Source organism: Neophocaena asiaeorientalis, unplaced genomic scaffold (genome assembly GCF_003031525.2).
Source record: "Neophocaena asiaeorientalis asiaeorientalis breed wild unplaced genomic scaffold, Neophocaena_asiaeorientalis_V1.1 scaffold91, whole genome shotgun sequence".
In the NCBI taxonomy this organism is placed as follows: domain Eukaryota; kingdom Metazoa; phylum Chordata; class Mammalia; order Artiodactyla; family Phocoenidae; genus Neophocaena; species Neophocaena asiaeorientalis.
This window is the reverse complement of record NW_020173198.1, coordinates 14471505-14495681: the sequence shown is the minus strand read 5'-3', so window position 1 is coordinate 14495681 and position 24177 is coordinate 14471505. Positions and strand designations below refer to the sequence as shown.

General features: G+C 48.1%; 1 protein-coding gene across 3 annotated transcripts in view; it reads left to right on the top strand.

Moving 5' to 3' along the window:
* The window catches only part of CLEC16A (C-type lectin domain containing 16A), a 208797-nt gene that overhangs the window by 137392 nt on the left and 47228 nt on the right, over positions 1 to 24177 (top strand). For all 3 annotated transcript variants that reach the window (XM_024744278.1, XM_024744276.1, XM_024744277.1), the window contains exons 19-21: positions 16765 to 16916; positions 19043 to 19247; positions 20960 to 21124. In XM_024744278.1, coding sequence (XP_024600046.1) covers positions 16765 to 16916; positions 19043 to 19247; positions 20960 to 21124 — 522 coding nt within the window. The remainder of the gene's footprint in view (positions 1 to 16764; positions 16917 to 19042; positions 19248 to 20959; positions 21125 to 24177) is intronic.

The following is a 24177-nucleotide window of genomic DNA, read 5'->3' as shown; positions in this document are numbered from 1 at the left end:
AAACTGCAACTGTTAATTTTTGAAATTAGCATAGATATGCATTTGCAAGTGGCACTTTTTTTTTTAATTGGAGTATAGTTGATTTACAATGTTGGATTAGTTTCTAGTATACAGCAAAGTGATTCAGTTATACATATATATATTTTTTCAGATTCCTTTCTCTTATGGGTTATTATAAGACATTGAATATAGTTCCCTGTGCTATACAGTAGGACCTTGTTTATTTTATATGTAGTAGTGTATTTCTGCTAATCCCAAACTCCTAATTTTTCCCTCCCCACCCCTTCTCCTTCGGTAACCATAAGTTTGTTTTCTATGTCTATGAGTCTGTCTCTGTTTTACAAATAAGTTCATCTGTGTCATTTTTTTTAGATTACACATATAAGTTATATCATGTGATATTTGTCTTTATCTGATTTCACTTAGTATAATAATCTCTAGGTCCATCCATGTTGCTGCAAAGGCATTATTTCATCTTTATGGCTGAGTAATATTCCATTTTGTGCGCGCGTGTGTGTGCATGTGTGTGTGTGTATACCACATCGTTATCCATTCATCTGTCGATGGACACTTAGGTTGCTTCCATGTCTTGACTGTTGTAAATAGTGCTGCTGTGAACATTGGGGTGCATGTATCTTTTCAAATTAGAGTTTCCTCCAGATATATGCCCAGGAGTGGGATTGCTGGATCATGTGGTAACTCTGTTTTTAGTTTTTTAAGCCACCTCCATACTGTTTTCCATAGTAGCTGTACCAATTTACATCCCCACCAACAGTGTAGGAGGGTTCCCTTTTTTGCAAGTGAAACTTCTGAATAGTCTGTTTGCAGGATTTGCAAATTAGCTTTTGAAGAGTCTCTTTATAAGCAGGGTAAGCGTTGCCTTCCCATTGTGTAAGCATACTTTATACTAATAGGTTTATTCAAGTTATTTGTTTATGGTCTGTCTGCATCCACCAGACTGTGAGCTGTGTGAAGACGGAGACATTCTTGTTCACTCCTGCATCCTTAGTACTTGGAGCTGTAGCAAATACACAGTAAATATTTGCTAAATTGATAAATAAAGGACCGATTGGGAAATCTTATTAATTTTTTTTCATATCCTTAGTAAGCCCTTTTTTCATGTATATTATAAGTTCCAAACTGGGTCTTAATTAGAAACTTCCAATTAAATTCCTGAATTAAGTTTCAGCAAATAACCACAGGCAAAACCTTTAGTTGCCATGGCAATCTTCCCTGAGTCCCCAGTTCTGGGCATCTGGTTACACTCCTTGGTATGGCTTTAATAAACAGTTGTTACTGACAGGTTCCCCAGGTCCTGCAGCCCCACCCTCCACCAGCCCTTGCTGCCTTGTTCCATGTACTCCAGCCCCAGTGAAGGACAGCAGTCTCCCAGACTCCTCATGTTCTCATATGTCTCTGACCCACGGCTCACACACTTCCCCCTGCCAACTGCAACATATCCTTCAAAAGTCTGTGAGGACCCACCCGCCTTGAAAAACTAAAGTAAAAGGAATGAATGAAGAGTGAATTGCTTTCCTTATTTTGCTCTTCATGAATTTCATAGAGTGGTTCATGTTCAAGTTTACTTTCAAAAGAAGAAAAAGCTCAGAGGGGAAAAATAGTTGAGATTCTTGATTCTTATCTTGTTTGAAATGCAGTTTAGTAATTTAAAAGAAGGCCATCTGATTGGGTGCCTAGGATTATACAGAGTTAGCTGATAAGATTTAGTTTCATATTAACTGCATCACTTTATTTTTTTTCTTTTTTCTTTATTTTTTATACAGCAGGTTCTTGTCAGTTATCTATTTTATACATATTAGTTTATATATGTTAATCTGAATCTCCCAATTCATCCCACCACCATCACCCCACCACCACCTTTCCCCCTTTGGTGTCCGTACGTTTGTTCTCTACATCTGTGTCTCTATTTCTGCCTAACTGCATCACTTCAAATCATAACGCTTTGGAAGTGTTGTTCCAGCGCCAAAACGTCTATCGATACTCAATTTGAGCACTAGCGATTAAAAACAGAAAGCAGACAGTTTGGTGTGTGAAGGATACAGCGTTTGTTTAAGCCCAAAGGTATGGCTTCTCTCCACCAGAGGTCTCCCATATTTTACTGTTAATGTTTGAAGTGCACTGAATTCCCACCAGCTAATTACAAATCAGGCTGCTGTGCCAGTAAGCATTCACTCTGGGAACTGATTTCTGCCAAACGGCCGTAAATGTGTCCCCTGGTAGGAAATTTAGATGTTCTTTCCCATCAGGAAAGAGGTGTGTGGTTTAGTCCCAACCTCTTCATTTCAGGGAGAAGGAAACTGAGGCCCGCCCGGAAAGGTCACTTGCCCTAACTGAGGCCACACAGCCTCGTACGTGCCCAGCTGGGATTCAGACCCAGGCCTCTTCTCGCTCTCAGCTCACTATTCTCACCAAACCCTTCATGCTCTATTCGAGGAGTTTAGAATGCTAATTCTGTTATTCCTAGGTAACAGGCACTATTCTAGCACTTGACAAATATCACTGAGTCTCCACAGCAGCAATACTGTAGTACTGTTATCACCCCATTTGATGGATGAGACACCTGAGGTCCAGAGGGTGGACAGCAGCGTGCTGAGGACCCGCACCAGGCAGTCTGGCCCCTTCCCCATGCTCTTCACCACCAGACTATGCTGTCCCAGGAGGCTAAGACCCAGAGAAAGGACAGATATAGAGGCAGGACCCAAGTGATGGGCCAGGGAATGCGTGTGGATGCCCCTCCAGACATTCTGACCATAATCAGGCAAAGAGCTTGAAACCCCAAGGGACAGGTGAAAAGTGGGAGGCTAGTGCTAGGCCATGAAAGGTCAGATGCAAAACCGTATCAAAGAGGAACCCGCGAGCCCTCTGGAGAGGGCTAATGGCTTGATTTGGCCTGAAGCACTGCTCTCTTCCCCTGCTTGGTCAATTTCTGGGCTTCTTTCGGGATTCAGTTAAAACTTCACCTCCTGCAGGAAGCCTTCCTTGACTCCGACCTGTGTCGGTGGGCTTCTCCTGGCTTTCTGCAGCCGCTGGCCTTTCCCTGCCACGGCCTTTGTCACGTTGTAATGTAATGGTCACTGGTTTGGTCTCCCCCATGGAACACAGGAGCCCCTGAGGGGTGAGTCTTGCCCATCTCTGTGGACGCCTTTGCCAAGCACAGGGTCCAGCCTGGAGGAAAGTGCTTCAGAAATGTTGGAATGAAAAGTGTGAGACAGTGAAGGGGAAAGAGGTTATGAATGGTTCTATCTACAAAGCCATTTCCTTCTACCACCGTCCTGTCTTGAGAGAGGAGGGTCCTGGTTGGATATTAGCAAGACAGAACATTCCCCACCCAAGAAGGGCCTTGAAGGTCAAGCTCAGAGCCATTGACCAGAAGAGCCCCCTGAAGTTCAGCCAGCATCTGTGAGTGCACAGATCCCCCACAGATGCCTGTGTGACGCCCAAATATGTCTTCTCTAGTGATGTTAATAGTATAAATCCTGGCAGTTTTAACACTTTGGGGAAACACTCTAGCCCATGTCCTCTGCCAGAAGGCACCCCCTTTCTCCCACCCCTGCCCAAGGAGCGAAAATCCCCTGGGCCAGATCTGCTCTCTAGAATACCCTGTGTACTTTTCTGATGAAGTATCATAAAGAGGAAATCTGAGGGAAAGAGAAAATTCTGCCCTATCTTCAAGAACCTTCTGTCTAGAGGGAAAAAGGAGATGTGCCCACATGACCCAAGCAGAGAAAATCACAGGCCTTCTCTGTACCTCATCTCATCTGCTCCTCACAGAATCCCTGTGAAGTAAGTGGTATATCCATTTTTCAGATAAGGAAACTGAGGCTCAGAAAGGTCACCCAGAGCAGGGACCTCCGTCATCCCTGTAGCCAAGCGCCTGGCACCCAGTGGCCGCCAGGCAAAAATGCCAGGTAGAGAGACTGGTGGAAGAATAAAAGAAGGAAGGGAAAGGCGGAGCCTTCATATCCTGGGGAGGGGCCCAGAGCAGAGAAATCTTGGGGGTGGGGGACACCTGGGCTTCTGAAGCCCAGGGTACCCTCCTTCATTGGCTGCTGGGCTTCTGAGTAGCAGGAAGGAGGGAGCCCCACCCAAAGTCGATTCTGTCTATCTCAAGTCTGTCTTGCAATGCATGGGGAAGAGCTTAGGTATTCAAATCTTTTCTTGGAAATCTCAAGTATTCCATTCGGCTGCCTCAGAGTTAGGTTAACTTTATTTACTCATGCTAAACAGAGCCATTTTCTGAGAGGAAATTATGCAATGTCCTATGCAAATGTGGCATCTGGAGAGTGACTGTCAAGATAAGTGTGGTTGCCAATGTGTTATAAAGATCAGATTGCTGTGCCTCTGGTGGCAGGCTGTGTGTCACTTGATAAGGGGATATGCCATGCTCTACCTGGAATTGCCGCTCACTTGGATTCAGATTCTGGTAATTACATTTCCACCGAGTCGTCTGTCTGTGAACTTTGTTGAGTGCAAAGAAGGAACAAGGAATAAAGCACTTGCAAGTGGCGCATCCTCATGTAGGCTCAGAACAGTCAGAGGGAGCTGCCCCACACACATCCAGACGTGTGGAACAAGAAAAGTCAAATTCTTGCCCTTTGTTCTCCCGAGAAGAGAGTCTCTTGAAATTTTCCAAGGGGAATGGTGAAGACAGACAGGGGATGGGTTTTCTTGGCCACTTTGTGAAAATCAGTCACATTATTTTACTAAACATGACATGTGCTTTCCAACCAAGAGTGAGGAAGCAGCCATGGAAAACCCGTCCTTGGGAAGCAGGTAGAACTGAGCCCGAGCCCAGCTCTGTCCCCAGCCTGTGCGGCTGGCCTCCCCAGGCCTTCAGCTCCTTGTCTGAAAATGGCAGCAGGCCCTCCCGCCAGCTAGTTCTTGCTCCTGGGTCACTTAATAGTCACCAAGGCACCAACCCATCACACGGTAACTGCTTGAATAATTGCTGAATGAACAAATGGCAGACTTATCCACCCATATCAACAAAGTGAGTGTTGATGTAATATCCTCGGTGGCCCTGGAATCCACTGGGTGATGTTAAGATTCTACAAGGTTAAGAAATGCTACAAAGAACACTACAGGTACCCCTCAGGCCCCAACTCTTCCTGTTAAAGTCAAACTCGGGAACCAAATAGATCTTCACGGCGAGAATTAATAATAACCTTTGATTGCCCAGCCTGAGTGTGTTACGCACGCTGCTGTGTACTTCTGCACCTTTCACAACAACCCTAGGTGGTCAGTTTTCCCCCCAACATTTTCTTTTAAAAAATTTCAAGCATGCAACCAAGATGATGGAATTGTATACGGAACACCCTGTACCCATCATCCACATTCTGCCACTAACAATGTACTGTACGGTTGACCCTTGAACAGCGGTGGGTCCACTTATACATAGATTTTTTTTCAATAAGTACTACCTCTATTTTCATTTTATAGATCTTTAAGTGTGGGGAAAAGTTTGTGTTGGATTAGAGATCACAGTATGTGGAATCAAAAGAACTAGGGTTTAAGTCCTGATTCTATCCAGTGTTCAGCTAGCTTCCTGCCCTTGGGTGCCATTTATCACTTCCTTTGTTTGGTTTTTTTTGTTTGTTTGTTTTTAATTTATTTTTATTTATCTTTGGCTGCATTGGGTCTTTGTTGCTGCGCACGGGCTTTAGTTGCAGCGAGCGGGGGCTACTCTTCGTTGCAGTGCACAGGCTTCTCATTGCGGTGGCTTCTCTTGTTGCAGAGCACGAGCTCTAGGGGCACAGGCTTCAGTAGTTGTGGTGTGTGGGCTCGGGAGTTGTGGCTCGCGGGCTCTAGAGCGCAGGCTCAGTAGTTGTGCATGGGCTTAGTTGCTCTGCGGCATGTGGGATCTTCCCAGACCAGTACTCAACCCCATGTCCCCTGCATTGGCAGGTGGATTCTTAACCACTGCGCCACCAGGGAAGCCCCACTTCCTTTGTTTTTGAGGCAGAAAAAGCACTAAGTGGATTTTCAACTGCACAAGAGGTCCACACCCCTAACCCCCTTATTGTTCAAGGATCAACTGTACTACTTTTATCACATGTCTACTCTTGTATCCAGCCATCAGCCCATCTTTTCTTTCTTTTTCCTTGTTATATTTTTCTTTTTTGCAAAGTCAGCTGCAGACATCAGTACCCTTCTCCCTAAAGACATCAGCATACATATGGTAAAGTAGAGCAATACAGGCCTTTTATTACCCTGGCCTACAGATGAGGCAACCAAAGCAGTCAGGAGCTCAGGGTCAACACAGCTAGAAAGTGGCAGGGCCACATCTCAACCTCAGGCAGCCTGGCTCGTGACTGTTCCCTGCAGCCATCCCTGCCTTACAAGCTGTAGTTATGGGGTGGGGAGCAGAGCTAGGTGCCTTGGGAGTGTTTCAGGCAATTGTCTCTTGGAGCTCTGGGGGAGGGGCCGGTGACAAGGACACCAAAGGCCAGGTCATCAGTGTGGGTTTGGGGTAGCCTGGTGATCATGGATAAAATACTGGAGCCGAGCACTAGGTCACAGTTTCCCTGGGTGGTTGGGTTTCAGTACATATCCTAAGACCTGCATCCCTGATTGCTACACCCCCTTGCAAACCCGAGGAACACCTATACCTTTCCCCCTTTATTCTTGGAGGGACAAGACTCATATACCTGGCAGTAGAAATTGCCAAGACCTGCTCTCCATCCAGGAAATATCACACTTTACATCTGCCCTGTGCTGTGCTGGGAAGGAAGGCTTTAGGGAGCTTCAAAGAAGACACAGTAATTGATTGCTACTTGCAGCAAATAACCCACAAGCTGTTGCTGGGTTGATGGAGAAACAGTTACTTAATTTTCTTCAAAGGATTGATTGGACTGTCAGGAGACGCAGCCAACCTAATTGTGTGCTGGTTCACACCCTAAGTGGGAACCGTCACATCTCTTTCTCCTTTTGATTTTGGAATGTCATGGGCCGTGCGTGGAGTCTCCCCTTGGTGCTCAGAAGGCTCCAGAAGGTCTGGGTGTCACCCGTACAGGACCATTCTCCTCCTTTGCTGGGTCTGTAGAATCACCAGGACCTGGTTCCGTGTCACCCAGCTCTGCCGGGTTACATTTGAATCAGCACAAGACTTCCTTTTCTTGGCACTCAGAGTAGCTCCCAAGGAAATGCATGTGACTTTCTCATGCCCCAGAACGGCTATCGTTTTCAGTTTTGTAGCAGATGTTGATGGAGTGGTGACATCTGGGAGATGGATTGCAGTTTCCCAGCGGGCATCTGATGGACTGCCTTGTACCGCCTGTGCCTCCCTCTCCTCCCAGACCTCCCCCAGAGAGCCTGATGGGGCCCGATGATTCATCAGCTGCTTCCCAGCCCTGCAGTACTGGTCAGTTAAGGCCTCTCCCCTCAGCTGCATCCTGTCATCAGAGAGCCACGCCAGGCTGGTTTTCCCTGGAGTGGCTGTCAAAACTGTATTCAGTGCCACAGGGTACCTTCTCTGTCTCAAAGGGCTGCCATCTGCCCACTAGTCTGAAGGCTTCATGAGGGCAGGGGCTCGGCCCAATCTGCTCGCACTGTATCCCTGCACCTGAATGGAGCCCCAGGGTGGCAGGTACCCAGCGTGCCAGAAAGAGGAGGTCCCAGGGCTGCCACTGGAAGGGGCCGCCAGGTGCCTGGTGAAGGAGGACCTTGCCCAGGAGCACACATCAGGTTCATGCCATCAGCCACCATGAGATCAAACCCCTGGGACCTGCCTGCAGAGAGCTCTGGTCATTTGACTGTCCCCCTGCTGGACCCAACCAGCATCCTTCACCCTTCAGATCTAGCCGGGATCAGGGGTGCCCCCTTCTCTGAGGGAAACGGGGGTCACTCCTCTCTCTGGCCCCATCCTGAAGACTAAAACCCCAGGTCACAATCAGCTTGTTCAGGATGCTGTGAAGGCTGCATGTTCACTCTGGCTTCATAGCTCATCACATTGTGTCAGTCATGTGCCATTGGGGATGTTACTTGACATCCTGCAGTTTGTGTCCTTGGGAATCAGTGAACCCCCCTCATAGGATCCCAGGAACTTGTCAAGTTGGAGCTCAGTGCCTGGCCCACAGAAGCACTGGTTGTGGTGTCAGCACAGAACTGCTGGGGGCAGGGGAGAGGGCCCCTGTCCAAAGACTCAGCCCTGACAGTCTTTCAGCATGTGGTTTTTGAGAACCACAGGCCCGAATGGCCCGGCATCCCCACCGGACGCGGCCACTAGCTCCCAGGGAAGTCAGGCATCTCCATGTCTTAGCTCTCCCTGCCGAGGGCCCACAGTCCCCTGCAGTTTCTTCCTCACTAATCCCTGGCACACCTGCAGGTCTGGAAGAGAAACCCAGTCTGCTCTTGGATCCAGAGAGAGGCCAGGACCACACATTCCTTGCAAAAGGACTCAGATGCTTTTCTGCTCACAAAGGAAATCCTGGTCTCCTATTAGCTGTGAAAGGTCCCTGTGGGCCTGTTATCTTAGAATCCCAGGGTAAGCCTGCCTTTCTCAAGGAATCTGTACCTTGTTCCCAGCCCTTCCTGACCTCTGATTAACAGAAGGCACCTGAAAGACTTGGTAGTGTTTACAGAGTTGGTAATCTAAACTCCAGCTGTGGTGGTGTTCCAAGAATTGGCCCTAAAGCCCAGGGTATTGGATTTCAAAGCGCTGGAATTCAGCTGGTCTAGAAATCCCACTGTAAGGATAAAGACCTCGATTCTAAATGTATCTGGAGCCACCAAGCCAAGAATTAAATTACGGTATTGGCATCCATATTTTATTATGAAAGGATCATTTAAATACAGCAAAAGTCAATCAGCCCCATTTATTGCTCAGTAATGAGCTATGGCCTGTCAGAGGGAGCTGTGGAGGAGGAAGGCTTCAGCCCGGGGGGCTAAGAGGACAGCCGTTGCAAAGTCCTTTGCCTTCAGTAGGGGAGGACCAGAAGATGTTAGCATCTCTGCATCCAGTGACAAATACTTCTTCATCGCCTGCATTGCCCCTGCACAGCCCCGCTCCTGTGGGTACAACAGTGAGTGAGACAGGTCAGGCACTGCCTTCCTGGGGCTTCTGTCCAGATAGGGAGCAGGCCCCAACCAGGGAGGAAGGAGTAAACGGGACCCTTGGAGAGTGGCAGGCATTAGGGACCAGCAGGGGGCTAAGGTGGGTAGATGTGGTGGAGAGTGAAGGGGTGGCTGGGCCCATCACCCCACAGGAGTTCTGAGAAACAGCCAAAAGCCATGATTTAGTTTCTCCCTCTGAAGAGCCTTAGTCTAGAGCCTGCATCCAGCAAGTGTGACTTTACCTCAGGCAGAGGGGTTCTGACCAGTGAGTCAGGGCTCCAGAAAAAGTCAGGGCACTTCCAGGCAACAACCACTGCTGTGCTAGGTGCGGCCCCAGGCCTCCCTCAGATCTCTTGATGGTCCTGCCAGGGTTATAAGTAACCTGAGATGCAGAGAGGGAGGTGGCTTGTCCAGGGTCACACAGCTTTTTAATGGCAGAGCTGGGATTTAAACCCAGGTCTCTACAGCTCCAAAACCCAAGCCGTTCTTATCCAGACAAGTTGCCCTGATTCTGCACTTAATGGCAAGGTGGCTCTTTCAAGCTTTTTCCTCTTCTCCTCCTCTCTCCCAGCATCTTAAACTTCTGTTGGAAAATGGCTGCACTCCTTTCCCTTCATGCTGCTAAACACTTGCAGGACCTTTCGTGCACCCACATCAGCCCTGGGCTGTTTCTCCAGGCTGGTCCTCCATGGTGTGGTGTGCAGCCCCTTGGTGGTGCTGGAAGAATTTTAGAATTTTAAGTGTGCCTGGATACAACTAAATCACAGTTGCAATTCTCTATTGCTGAGTAACAAACCACCTTAAAATTCAGTGGCTTAAAACAACTACCGTCATTCACTTTGCTCACAGATCTATAATTTGCCCAGGGCTCAGTGGGAATAGCTCATCTCTGCTACACATGGTACCAGCTGGGGACTAGAGGATCAGCTGGGGGCTGTGGGTCCAGGGCCTTGGTTTCTCTCAGTCGGTGTCTCCATGGCTGCTTGGGCTTCCTCACAGCATGGCGGATAGGTTCCAAGAGCATTTTCATGACCTTGCTTAGAAATCATACAGGATCACCTCCACTGTACTCTGTTGGTCTAGGCAATCACAGAGGCCCACCCAGGTTCAAGGAGAAGGGACACAGACACTACCACCTGATGGGAGGAGGGTCAAGGTCACACTGTAAGAAGAGCACATAGTGGGGGAGCTATTGCTGTGGCCAACTATAGAAAGTATAGTCCACAAGAAAATACGTTTCAGTGCCCCTCGGGTCCTTTCTGTTACATCAAGGAGAAGGTCTCAGATTGGTACTCGTTTGTCTTAGAACTTCTCTAACTCCTGGGACTCCCTTTTTATCAAAAGAGCAGGCTTTAGGCTATAATTTAATAAAAAGATCTTTTCAAGCTATTTTCATGATCACCTTATTTATTGTAAGTAATTCCGCTTTTCCATTCATTGTAATGATAGGAAGTTAACTTTTAAAACAAATTTATTTTGGTAAAACATGAGTGCTTTCAAGAGAAAAATTAAGGACAAGTTCTACTTTGCTGCTCTAGATTTACTCTCACATGAGCGTATGAATAGGAGGTTCCTTTGTCTGTTGTAGCAAAAGTTTATAAACAACCTGAATGGCCATCAGCTGGGGAGCTGTGAAATCATTGGGAGTCAGGACTGCAGTGGGAGAGAATGCAGCTATGAAAAATAGTGAGACGCGCCCCTGGGTGCTGATGTATCACCAAAACGCGGGCTTCATTGGTAAAAGCAAAGGGTGTATGTGGCATCTGTGAAAGACAAGGCAGGGGGTGGGGGGTACAGCTACATGTACACTTGGAAATGCAGAGTGGACAGATAACAAGACATCAGTAGTGGTTGCCTCTGCAGAAGAGGGCTGGGGAGATTTACCATCCACTATAAAAAATTCCACATCTTTTTTTTTTTTTTTGAAAATTGATCCATTTCGATCTCTTGAAAACAAAAACACGACACAACATCAGTTTTGGTTTTTTGTTTCGTTTTCTTTTGTTTTGCCATCTACAATTCAGTTATATCTAAATTCTAAGACCAGAGTCCCCTGCCCAGAAGCAAAGAAAAAATTCCACACCTTTTAAAATAGGAACATGCTAATGTGTTATCTGTTCAAAGAGATTGATAAGCTTAATGTCTTCAAATAGAATAAAGTGACAGATCTTTCCCCCTTTCAAATAAATGAACCGAAAGGCAGTGCCTAAGGGTAGGAGGAACACATCACCCCTCCTTGGAGGGAGGTTCCTTCTGGTCCTGGGGTGCAGTGGAGACGTCTGTCATCCCACCTGCTCTGCCCCTAGGGCCCGGTCCCTCCCCACATGGAGACTTGGTCTCCATTATGGTTTGTGGTCCCGAGACCCAGCATCCCTGCTGGCCCCCAAGCCTCTTGCAGCAGTGCCAAGCCTCATTCTTCACGGTCTGGTTCCCTATTACAGGATCTAACACCCACACGTTTGTTGAACTGGACGCCAGAGCTCTTCAGCTCACACATCTGGCCAGTTTGGAAACGTGCACACCTGTGTGCCCAGAGGCGCTGCCGGTTTCTTGCCGTTGCCCTGGTCTCAATGATGGTCACTGCACTTCGGGATCAGGGAGAGCCGGCCGGCCGACAGCTGGGCCTGGTGCTGCTTCCCAACCCTGGCTGGGCCCCAGAAGGACCTGAGGCCCTTTGCGTAGGAGAGTCACTTCTTTTTTTATTTAAGTACACAAACAACATACCTCTTGGAAAAATCAGAACACTGCATATAAATTAAAACGACCTTGACCCCTCACCCACAGTCCCACCTCCTCCCCTCCAAAGAGGTAATCACTCTGTACCCTGCCAGACATTTTCTTAAACTTTTCTTTTACACACACATACTTGAGTCCATAGAAAATACACAGTGTCATTTTGTGTGGTTTGATTTTATACAAATTGTGTCATACTGCACGTGTGATGCTGCAACATTTTCCACTCAGCAGCACGTTCTTGAGACTAAACCTTGTTGAAACATCTAGAGATCTCACTCCTTCCTTGTTATTGTCATGTGTTTTTACACCGAATAAACATACATTTTTTAAAAAAGCTTTCCCTTCTCACTGGACATCTGGGTCATTACAGACCCAAATCCAGCTGTCAATATCCTTTTTCCTGTCTCTCAGCCCACGTATGTCTTCCTGGGAACACACCAATTGCCGGGTCATAAAGTGTGAAACTTTCAGTTTTGATAAATAATGCTGATTTGCCCTTCAAAATGGCTATGTTAATTAATTCTACAAGCGGCGTTTGAGAATGTCAGTTTTTCTGTGGCCTCCCCAGTACCTGAGGTTATCAGACATTTTTATTTTTGCCAGTGCCGTGGGATCCAGTTCTCATTTGTCTTCTGATTTAGCACAAGGGGGAGCACCTGTGTGTGTGTTCATTCTCTTGTCTGTGAATGGCCTGTGGAGTTCTTCATATTTTCTCCTTTATTCATCTTTTGCCTTTTAAAGGTATTTTGCAAATATTTCCCCTGGTCTGTTTATGGGCTCGTTTGTTACCCATGAGGTAAATTTTAATTTTGAGGTAGTCAGTTTATCAACCTTACACTTATTTATTCATATGTATGGATCCTCATTTCTTTTTTAGAGAAATCCTTCCCTAAGGTCATATGGATAGTCTGATAAATTTCTGTCAGTTTAAAAACTAAAGCCCTCGGCCCCACCCCTTTTGAAGTGAAGTTGGTGGGGGAAGGACGCGGGAGACCCAGGTGGGCCGAGAGATTTGAGCAGTGCCAGTGTAGGGGTGGCCCGTCACCTGCACGGGCCTCCCCCGACCACAGGCCAATCCTGAGAGGCCGCCACGCACCCCGACATAGCCGCCGCTTCTGAGTCCTCCCCACAAGCCTGCATCCCTCCCTTCCGCTACCTGGGTACCCGGCACGCCTCCCCCCGGCTCAGAGTGAAGTCCACGGGCGCCTGCTCACAGGCAGCAGGTGAAGGACTTGGACCGTGGGCAGAGCTGGGCCCCGTTCCACAGCTCTCTCTCCTGGGTCCTCCTCCGACGGGAATGCTCACAGCCAGCATGTGGAGCAGCTGAGAGGAGAGCCCAGGCGGTGAAGGCGTTTCCTGAGATGCCGCCCCAGGGGCCCGCAGATGTCACCCCAGACAGACAGACTCCCTTGATCTCTCTGCAGGGTGCCCATATGCCCTTCTGTTAGTCCACGGAAGCCGCTTCATTTCTCCTTAACTGCCCCCACAGCTGCTGAAAAGCCAAGGGCTCCTTCCCTCTTGGAGCCATCCTGTCTCACTGGTGACGGTTGCCTCTTAGTTTTCTTACAAAATCTCTCACGGGGCTTTGATGTCTCAATTGCATTTCTGAAAGTTGTTCCACTTTGGGGTTTTGTCCTCCCTTTTTTGTTCTTTGTGGCAGAGGTGGTAGGTCTATTTTTCCCCCTGAAGTCCCTAAGGCCCCTGGGCTTTGTAAAGGGGGTTGCCTGCCAACAGACCCCACTGACACCAATACCCTGGCTGTGCCCGCTTTCCCAGCTCTCACCCGCACATGAACCTCTTCTGTGAATGTGGGGAAAGAAGAGCCAGGTTGTCCTGTTGAGGGGGGAAGGGAAGGGGGAGAGAAAGAGAAAGGAAAAAGGAAAGAAAAGGCATCCTTTATAAGTTTAGTTTTCTCTTTTTAAAAAGTAAAAGATTATAATTGGGGAACATGTTTTAAGTATTGAGTAAAGAAAATAAACTCTACCTACCACAAAGAAAATGTTTGTAAGAAAGAGTGTGAGGACTTCCATTTCTGATAATACAGAAGACTAGTGTCTTCCATGTGGAACTAGAAATTCTGGATACAGTCATTTTTAGAACTCTTCTTAAATACTTGGCTGGACCCTTGGGAAAGGGAGGAATTTTCTTGCCCTCAATAAGAGAATGTGGAATCCAGACCGTTGAGCCTGTCTGGTGCTGGTGTTTGCCATGGGGTATCTGGCTGTGCCGGGTGGTCATATGCTGGGGAGGAAAGACAGAAACACAAGGTCTTTCAAAGCTGAGATGATAGACCGGAAGGCATCCCATGAAGCCAGGATCTCAGACGGATTATGCTCTCAGAGGGTTAAACTGAGGTGGTGTGGGAGGTGGGGGGAGGGGGAAGAGGAGGGAGGGGAAAAGAAGATGGCAGAGGAGAAATGTACCTATCATCCCTTAGATCTAAATGAAAAGTAAAAATGGAGAGGGGGTGTGTGGCGAAACCTTGGCAAAATACCTGAGCCCAAGGGTTTTTTGTTGTTGTTTTGTTTGTTTGTTTATAAATTTATTTATTTTATTTATTTATTTTTGGCTGCGTTGGGCCTTCGTTTCCGCATGCAGGCTTTTTCTAGTTGCGGCGAGCAGCGGCTACTCTTCATTGCGGTGCACAGGCTTCTCATTGCAGTGGCTTCTCTTGTTGCCGAGCACGGGCTCCAGGCGTGCGGGCTTCAGTAGTTGCGGCACGCAGGCTCAGTAGTTGTGGCTCGTGGGCTCCAGAGCACAGGCTCAGTAGCTGTGGCACACGGGCTCAGTTGCTCCGCGGCATGTGGGATCTTCCCGGACCAGGGCTCAAACCCGTGTCCCCTGCATTGACAGGTGAATTCTTAACCACTGCGCCACCAGGGAAGCCCCTGAGCCCAACTTTATCACATGTGCTTGGGGCCAGAATTGTTACTATCTGTGTTACCTTTCCCCCCAACCGGCCACCAATAAAATGAAGCCAAATATTAGGTCACAGAACGTATTGGGGTGATGAAAGTGTTCTACAACTGGAGTGTCACAGTCAGTGCACAGCTGTAAATTTACTAAAACTCAAACTGTACACTTAAAATGGGACAATTTTATGGTATATAAACTATCCCTCAATAAAGCTGTTTATGAAAAAAAAAACCCACCTACCATTCTTCTAATCAGGACTGTCGTTTTTTGTTTTTTTTTTTTTTTTTTTTTTTTGCGGAACGTGAGCCTCTCGCTGTTGTGGCCGCTCCCGTTGCGGAGCATAGGCTCCGGACGCGCAGGCTCAGCAGCCATGGCTCACGGGCCCAGCCGCTCTGCGGCATGTGGGATCTTCCCGGACTGGGGCACGAACCCGTGTCCCCTGCATCCGCCCGCAGACTCTCAACCACTGCGCCACCACGGAAGCCCTCAGGACTGTTTTTTAATGTTTCAGTATATTTCTCTGTGCTTGTATTTCTTTGTAGGGATACTTTTTTTTTTAACATATCAACATCATAGTTATACAGTTTTTATCACCTTGTTCATTTAAAATTGTAATGTCTTTTCCAATGCCATTGCAGTTATTTGTAAATAGGATTTTTTACTTGGGTCTTTAATACGTATTTCAAAAGTACATGTTGAATACTTTCTCATTTTAAAATAATTTCAAGCAATACAGTGGTATAGAGGGCAAAAATTAAAGTTCTCCTGTTGCTGCCACAGACACACACACACACACACACACACACTCTCTCTCTCCCACCCACCCCAGTTCTCACTTCCCTCCCCATAGGTAACCACAGTTCACAGTTTAGTTAAACATAATTTTTAAATGGGTATATAATTTTCCATATGATGGGAAAAAAATCATACTCAAGTGGTTCCCCTATTTGGGGGCATTTAGGTTGTTTCCTAGTTCAGCTGTTTCCTTTAAAACATGTTACAGAGGGGCTTCCCTGGTGGCGCAGTGGTTGAGAGTCTGCCTGCTGATGCAGGGGACACGGGTTCGTGCCCTGGTCCGGGAAGATCCCATATGCCACGGAGCGGCTGGGCCCGTGAGCCATGGCCGTTTAGCCTGCGCGTCCGGAACCTGTGCTCCACAACGGGAGAGGCCACAACAGTGAGAGGCCCACATACCACAAAAACAAAAACAAAAAAAACAAAAAACATGTTACAGAGGGTTTCACTGGAGGGAACTCAAAGCAGACTGTAGATTTAATGGCTCTGCGTTACTCTGGTGATTTCAAAGCCATCAAGGACAAGCAGTTAATTAGACCTCAAATCTGGGAGTAACTTCCAGCTAAGAGAAGGGACCAAGCATAAGCTGAGGACCCCCTGCTAAATGCTTTACCTACCTGTTCTCATTTTAAGGCATCAGACATCTCAAGATAGGGGACATTATTCCCATTTTACAGATGGGAAACTGTGGTTTAGAGAGTCCAAGTGCCTTGCCCCAGATGGCGCATCATCTAGTGTAGAGCTCGGCTCTAAGTTGTCAGACACCAAACTGAGGTCTTGGTGATTCTATAACCGAGCGAGGGGCTCCTTGTTTCCTGTCTTCACTTAATCTAGGTGAACACCATCACAGGTGTAAACCACCAACGCCTGCAGGGAAGCACTGAAATGTTACTGGGATACTGGATTTGTTGGTTATTTTTTTAGCTACAGGTGCAGTGCCTAATCCACAGCTAACATTGTACTGATGCTTTATGTACTTTATCTGAGTTAGTCCTCACAAACAGTGCTTTGAGTGGGAGGGGCATGATCCCCATTTTTCAGATGAGGAATCTGAAGCCCAGAGAGGTACAGTAAGTTGCCTAGCATGACTTGGAGGAGGGACTCAGACCCAGGTGTGTGTGACTTCCAGCCCAGGCTCCGGTGCCAAGCTGCATTGCCCGGCAGAACACAAGTCAGCTGGAGTGTGTCCGTCAAGCTGGGCAGCGGACTGCACCTCACTATGCTCTCTGTCCCCCTCTACCACAGACAACAGCGACCTGATCGCATGCACGGTGATCACCAAGGATGGCAGCATGCTCCAGCGGTTCCTGGCTGTCGACATTTACCAGATGAGTTTGGTGGAGCCTGACGTGTCCAGGCTGGGCTGGGGAGTGGTCAAGTTCGCAGGCCTTCTGCAGGTATGATGGCCGAGAGCTCCGGAAGCTCTTCTCGGTTGGCTGTACAAACACCCACAAAAGTGTCATCTTTACGGTCAAGTTCTAATGACATAAGGGCCACATGAACAGATTATCATTGACAAAAGTTAGAATACCTCACAGATAAGAGCCAAGTCCCCTTTGACCAAAACCCAATTCTGACTCCTCTCATCCGTTATCAGATACGGTGCTTTGCGGAATATGTGTATGACTATAACTACATGTACTGTTTTTAAAAATTGTACAACATATAGTTGGAATGGGGTGCGTGTGTGTGTGTGTGTGTATTTTTTATCCTGTCACATTGAATGTATTGTAAACTTTGCTTTTTTCACTCAACTAATGTTTTGGAGAACTGACTGTGTTAGTCTCTGCAGGCTTACTGGTGTTCTTTTAACTGCTTCCTGACCACACACCAAGGCAGAGTTAGCCAGCACCCCGTGGCTGCTTCCAGCTTTTTACCTTTACAGACAGTGCTGCCGTGAACAGAATTGTCCTGACTTCCTTGTGCACTTGGGCCAACATTTCCCTAGGGAAGATACCAAGAAGTTGGGCTGTGCCTATTTCCTCTCTAGAATGATTGTTGCCACTGGTGATTTATGGACGTTCCTGTGTCCTCCACCTCTCCAGCAGGCCTGGGCTCTAAACTGCCAAACGTCAAGCTGGAGCGTGGGTTTTCTTAATGTTTGTCTAAATGATGGGTGACTAATGCCAGCTAGTTGGTCGAACAAAGCGTGGAACCAGATGAGTTGAAAACAGCCTCCAGCTCACGCCCTCCCCAACCATCACCCCCGCCAGACCCCTGGGCCCTGAGTTGCCCTGCGCTGAGTCCGTTTCCTTGCTGGGCAGTCCTGGTTGCTGGCAAGGCCTTGCTGGGGCGACCCACATCCACCTCTCCAGGGCAACCCACTCCCCAAGAGGACCACCCACGTGTTTGAGGATGCTGTTGCAACCATTTCCCAGCCTCCTCTTTTTCAAGATCTTTCTATTTAAAAAAGGTCTTTTACAGAAGGTAGTGTGAGAAGCAGCTATCTGAAGAACCTCTCATTTAGAAAGACTTCCGCGTACGAGACTGTCCATTAGGTGACTTAGTGCTTCTTATTTATCTAGGTTTATGATCAATTTCCTTTAGAATTTAGTGTCAGGAAAGTGTTTTTATCCCTCAAAGGATTAACACATGTCGTCCCTCAGACAATGAAAGGCACATAAACCTTTTCTTTTGGTTGTCTTCCAGTAGCTTCTATTTGTCAGGCCATTATTACATGCCAGCCTCTCTCTCCGTCTTAAAAGCGTAATATCTCATCTAATTCCCACTGCAACATTTTGTGCCAGATTGAATGCCTGTGAACAGTATCTGTCTTGCTTCATGAGCCTTTTCAACATTTTCCCCACCTTTCTGACTTTCATGTCTGTCTCCTGTCTCCTGCTTTGATCTCAAACCTTACTCAGTGGGAAGCAAATTCTTTGCACAGAATCCAATCTGAGGTTTTAGATTGGATTTGTCCTGAGGATACTTGCTGTACGTGAGTTCTCCTCTACCTTTCAAGTGTAACTTTCTTCAAACGTCTGCTAAGTGGTCCTCCCCTGTTCCTTTCTTGGAGTTAGCTATTTCCTTTAGGGACCAGGAATTCGTCAGAGACATACAAATGGGAGCTAAGGATGCCCCCTTCTTAAGAGAAGCAAGGAAGGAATTGTTACGCTGGAGATCACACTGGAAAGGACTAGGAACTTAGGTTTGTTATCTCTAGTTCTCCGAAGCAACAATTGTTGGAGTCTGTTGGGCTCCCTGAGGCCCCATGTAGAGGCTGGTGTCCCGTGTGTTTACTAGCTGCCTCAAGTTCTCGCGGGGATGGAACCGGCCACCACGGCCAGCATCAGCCACTTGAACTGTCTGTGCTTCCCACCCCTCACTTCCCGCCAGGCCTGGCCTGGTTTGTGCCCATCCTTGACTCTCTCAGACTTGGGGGGCTGATGGTCTCCTCCAGAGCAAAAGCAAAGTTCAATCTGGGGGACCTCATTCTAGATGAGATGTGAATCCACAGCTTCCGAGCAGCTACCTTCCCCCTGAACCTAACAGACACCCTTTCTTTGGCCTCCTCCCCCCGCAGGACATGCAGGTGACTGGTGTGGAGGACGACAGCCGCGCCCTGAATATCACCATCCACAAGCCTGCATCCAGCCCCCATTCCAAGCCCTTCCCCATCCTGCAGGCCACCTTCGTCTTCTCGGACCACATCCGCTGCATCATCGCCAAGCAGCGCCTGGCCAAGGGCCGCATCCAGGCGAGACGCATGAAGATGCAGAGAATAGCTGGTGAGTGCAGCCCCGGCGGGTGTCCTCTCGGCAGTGGGGCAGCAGCTGCCGCAGGCCATCGGCATGACTCTCACGTTGACCTTGAGAACCCTTGTGACTCCTCTAGAAGAGGAAACGTATGGTTCAGGAATGAGTTGTGTTTTGGTGAGAGAATGGAGAACCTTGAGTATTTGATTCTACAAGTCTAGGGCTGCTTGGAAGAGGCAAGCCCTCCCTCCCAGGCAAGAGGCAGCTGTGAGTGTGGGACGACGGTTCTCCCTCCCGCACATGGACATTCTCTAGCGTATGCCTGCAAAGCGCTTCGACGTTCCTCTGCCACCTCTGACCCTTAAAACAACCCTTGAGATGAGTAGGGCCTGTTCTGCCCATTTTACAGAAGAGTAAACTGAGGCTCAGTGACTTGCCCACAGCCACGCAGGCAGTTAGTTGGCAGAACCCAAACACAGAACTTCCTACACTAATGCCCATCCCTTCCTCCTCTCCGTTCCCAGCTCTCATGAGAGGCAGCCCTGCCTGGTGAGGGGCCGTAACCCAGCACTGGATTCGGAAGTGTTGTTGCACATTGCACCGGGACTGTGGTGAATCTGTGAGGTGGCCCTACACTGCCCAGTGTCAGGAAGGCCCCAGCTTTCTTAGAAGTGAAGGCACTGAAATGAGGGCATTCCCTTCATCAGGGTGGAAGGCACAGCGTCCTCCTCGGGGAAAAGGCGTCCTGTCAACTCCTAAAATCACAAACAGCCTTTCACAAGAAACCAGTGTCTTTCAGCTCAAGCACCAGTGGTCGTTCTGGTGTGGTCACTGGGAGGCTTTCCAGTCCACTGGGAGAGAAGGGGAGCGTTCTCGAGGGGTCACCTAAAAAGAAACACTTGGAGGGCAGGGTTTCTGGATATCGCGAACTCAGTCATTTACTGCACGTGCCCCGTTGATTTGTGCAGGCCTGCATCCCATATAGTCCTCATCTTATTTCTCACTTAGCTGAAACTTGGCCTCCAAAATCATTACAGAAGCATTTTGTAATGTGCAAAGTGACTTAAATCATTCAGTCCTTTCTCTTAAGATTTATTTCCAGAGGGTTGTTTGTTTTTTTTTTTTTAATGTAAAGCAATTTCTCACAGCTGGCATGAAGGCTAAATATTTCATTTGAAAATCGAGAATTATGCCGTAAAGTGGCTGTTAGAACTAACGCCTTGGGTATTTCTCACACTGATTTTAAAAAGCCCCTCCAAATTGCTGTATCGTGAGATTTCTGCGTGGAAGAGAGGACAGCAACAGAGATACACACACTCATAAATACACAGGCACACGTGTGTGTAAGTTCTGTCTCACACACTCTTCCCTACACGCATAGATTTATGAACTTTCACAGCAGAATTGGCCCCGTTTGCTTTGGGGTCTGAAACTGTACCCAGGGCTAAGCCTTGGTAGGGTCTTTAGTGTATGGAAGCCAAGAATCCGAGGTGAAGATGGGCCTGGCATTCATCTCTGAACCACTCTGTAGGCACTGCTTGTGTTATGAGCCTCAGGCGGGACCCTTGGTGTCACGCTGGTCACCCCAGTTCGAGGCTGCTGGCTGCCTGCTTGGCATTGTCCAAGGGATGTGCCTGGCAGGGATGTGGCCACACCTGCTACAGCCGTGCCACCCAAAATCTTGTCACCTACATTCCCATCCCACGCACGTGCTGAGCTTGAGCCACGGGTTTGTTTGAACGTAGCCCTCCTGGACCTCCCGATCCAGCCGACAACTGAAGTCCTGGGGTTTGGTCTCAGCTCGTCCTCCACCCAGCACCTGCCTTTCCGCTTCTACGACCAGTGCCGCCGGGGCAGCAGCGACCCCACAGTACAGCGCTCTGTGTTTGCATCGGTGGACAAGGTGCCAGGTAAGCCAGCCCCCACCCTGTGCCACCTCCTGTCCCCTCCGGGGAGCGGGAGAGGGGTGGTTCCAGGACCCTCTCTGTCTTGAGCCTGTGTAGGCTTTCCTTCCCCTCTCAGAAACCCCGTTTCTTAGAACTTATCAAAGTGCTACACAAGATTAAACACAAGCCCCAGAAAGAAATCTTGGCTTTCTCTTTGGTGTTCTGCCGCCAGGGTTTGGTTTTCCAGAGATTTGTTTGAGGGTGTGGAAGAACTTCTCAGAATTAAGGTTAAAAATTTCTTGGAAATTTCTTGGAAATACTTTAGATTATTAGTAACGAGGTTGTGGGAGAGTCATTTCCTCCATGTAGGATGACTAGGAAGAGCTAGTGTGTGCAGTTCCTGTTTAAGCCCCTGAAGAAGTGAGACTTCAGAAGAAGGTTCTGCTGCCCCTGGGGCGGCTGCCACTCTCTTCTTTCTGGGAGCCTCTCTTCCCACTTTCCCCGAAGCGCATCTCTAACTTTCCTCCCTGCCTCTCCAAAAGAGAAACATGAATAGAAAGTTCAAGGTCGCCTGGTGAAGCTGAAAGTACTGGTTCTCCAGAAGGGCCGGCAGGCTCCCCCTTCCTGTTGTGACATGTCTGCTTTAAGTAAATCCATATGCATCCCAACCCCTCGAAAGATAACCTTGCCCTTGGTTACAAAGCTTCAGAAAACTGGCCAAGCTGTCCCTTGCAACTTCACTTCTCCACAGTCAGGGCTTCGAACCTCAATTGCAAATGTGGCAAAATGTTTTCAAAAGCAGTTGTACCTTTAAGAACAAAATCTAGTGAAAAGAACCTGACCCAAACAAGGATCCCTGTTTCCCCTCCACCCCGTGATTCATTCTGATTTCATTCTTCGATTTGATTAATTCATTTCAGAAATATAGTATATACTATAAGCATATGATTTCTTTAAACCCAAACAGGACATGATAAAATGAAAAATAAGACTACTTGGCCCCAGAAGTGACCATGGTTAACAGTTTCTTGCATTTCCTTCCAGAAATGTTTTGCTTGTCTGTTTTTACACCCGGGGTTATACCATATGTGTGATTCTACATCTTGCTGTTTTCACTTATTGACAAGTCAGTGTTACGTGTAAGCACATGTAAATCGACCTAACGCTCATTCACTGTTGTGTGGTATTTTATCATATGGACAGAACAAAAAAGTCTTTTATAACATTTTGTATTGATGGACATTTGAGTCGTTTCCAGTGTCTTGCTCTTCCATTGTCAAAGTGAACCTCCTCGGGGTATCTTTGTGTAAATGTGCAAATCTCACGTGTCTATGGGATAAATTCCCAGCGGTGGATCTGCTGAGTCAAAGGGGAGGTTTTTTCATCTTAATATATGTAGTCCCAACATGCACTCTGGAAAAAGTGCGCCAGTTCACGCTGCCACCCACTTCAATTTGTATGGAAACACAAAAGACCCCAAATAGCCAAAGCAATCTTGCTTTCATTCTTAAATCCAGTCTTAGGCTACAAGACTGATTGTAGCCCTACCTCTGTTTTCAGCCATGCAATATGAGATGATTCTGCCTGCTCAGGGGTCTGGAGGCTTCTTTGTTAAAAATTCTCCAGGTTGCTTTCTGCCCTGTAGAGATGGTTGCTAAGTAAATATAAATGATGACCATGAGTCTAGGTTAACTAAATACACACTGGCCTGGTAAGAAATCATTTCTTTCTTCCTTTTTTTTTTTTTTAAACACACAGTTGTGGGCTTCCCTGGTGGCGCAGTGGTTGGGAGTCCGCCTGCCGATGCAGGGGATATGGGTTCGTGCCCCGGTCCGGGAAGATCCCACATGCCGCGGAGCGGCTAGGTCCGTGAGCCATGGCCACTGAACCTGCGTGTCCGGAGCCTGTGCTCCGCGACACAAGAGGCTACAACAGTGAGAGGCCCGTGTATTGCAAAAAAAAAAAAAAAAAAAAATCAATAAACACACAGTTGTAATTTTATTATAACATTTGTATAAGCACCGCTTCGTACTTTTTTAAATTGAAATATAATTGACATTTAAGATGATATTACTTAAGAAATCAGTTCTTTAGGGTCATCAGGGCTTCTCTGAGCTCAGGAACTAATGGGTTAAGGAGAAAAGCTTGGTCCTTGTTTCCGCTCCCCCATCTTTGGAACAAGGCAAGTGTAAATTAATAAACAGAGCTGGATGTCACGTTCTTTGGCCTCTGCATAGCCACCCCTCTGTTTGCAAAAGGCTTTGCAATTACTTACTTCTCCCATCCTGCCTGGGCTCCAGGGGAAGAGTGAGGTTATCCAGTGCTGGGGGTGTCGCCCTGCCGACAGTGGCCCGGGCCTGCTGCCTCACGGGTTGGGGAGTGGGCAGGGGGGCACAGCTGGAATGCCCAGTGTCTTCTTGCTGGTCCCAGGGTCGGGATACGTGACGCTGGGCCAGTTGGGACTGTGGAAGTCAAAGGTGGCGCCTGAACGCAGCCATCCACCCCTTGGCAGTGTCTCCCCACCGACAGCCCCTGGTGGTGGGGACATTCTCTCAGCTGTGCCCCAGAGGGGCCTTGGGTGAAGAGGGCTCGCTGCCCCCCTGTCCTCGCCTGGGCCAGAGATGTGACCTGAAGAGTGAGCCTTAGCGTGACTCGAGAGAGGGAAAGGAACCCACCTGCCCCGCTCCTCACCACCTGCTAGCTCAGATTTGGCCCCACAGATGCCCAGCATCTTGAGGTCATCCTTCGTTTTCCCTTTGCTCTCCCACACCCACAGGGCTGCTCTGCCTCCAGAACACACCCCACCATCTTCCCCCGCCACCAGCATCTCTTCCTAGATTGTGGCCGCAGCATCAGCGGCATTCCCTGGCTTCCAGCCTCGTTCCCTCCCTTCCATGCAGCCAGAGGCATCTTTCTAGAACATAAGTCAGATCATATCATGCTCCTGCCTGTAGCTCTCCAGTAAGCTTCCCGTTGCGCCCGAAACAAAATCCAGATCTCTTGCTCTGACCTTGTGTGATCGTTGTGGGATGGGCCCCAGCCGGCCTCTCAGACGCAGCCCCCCCGCCTTCGTGCTG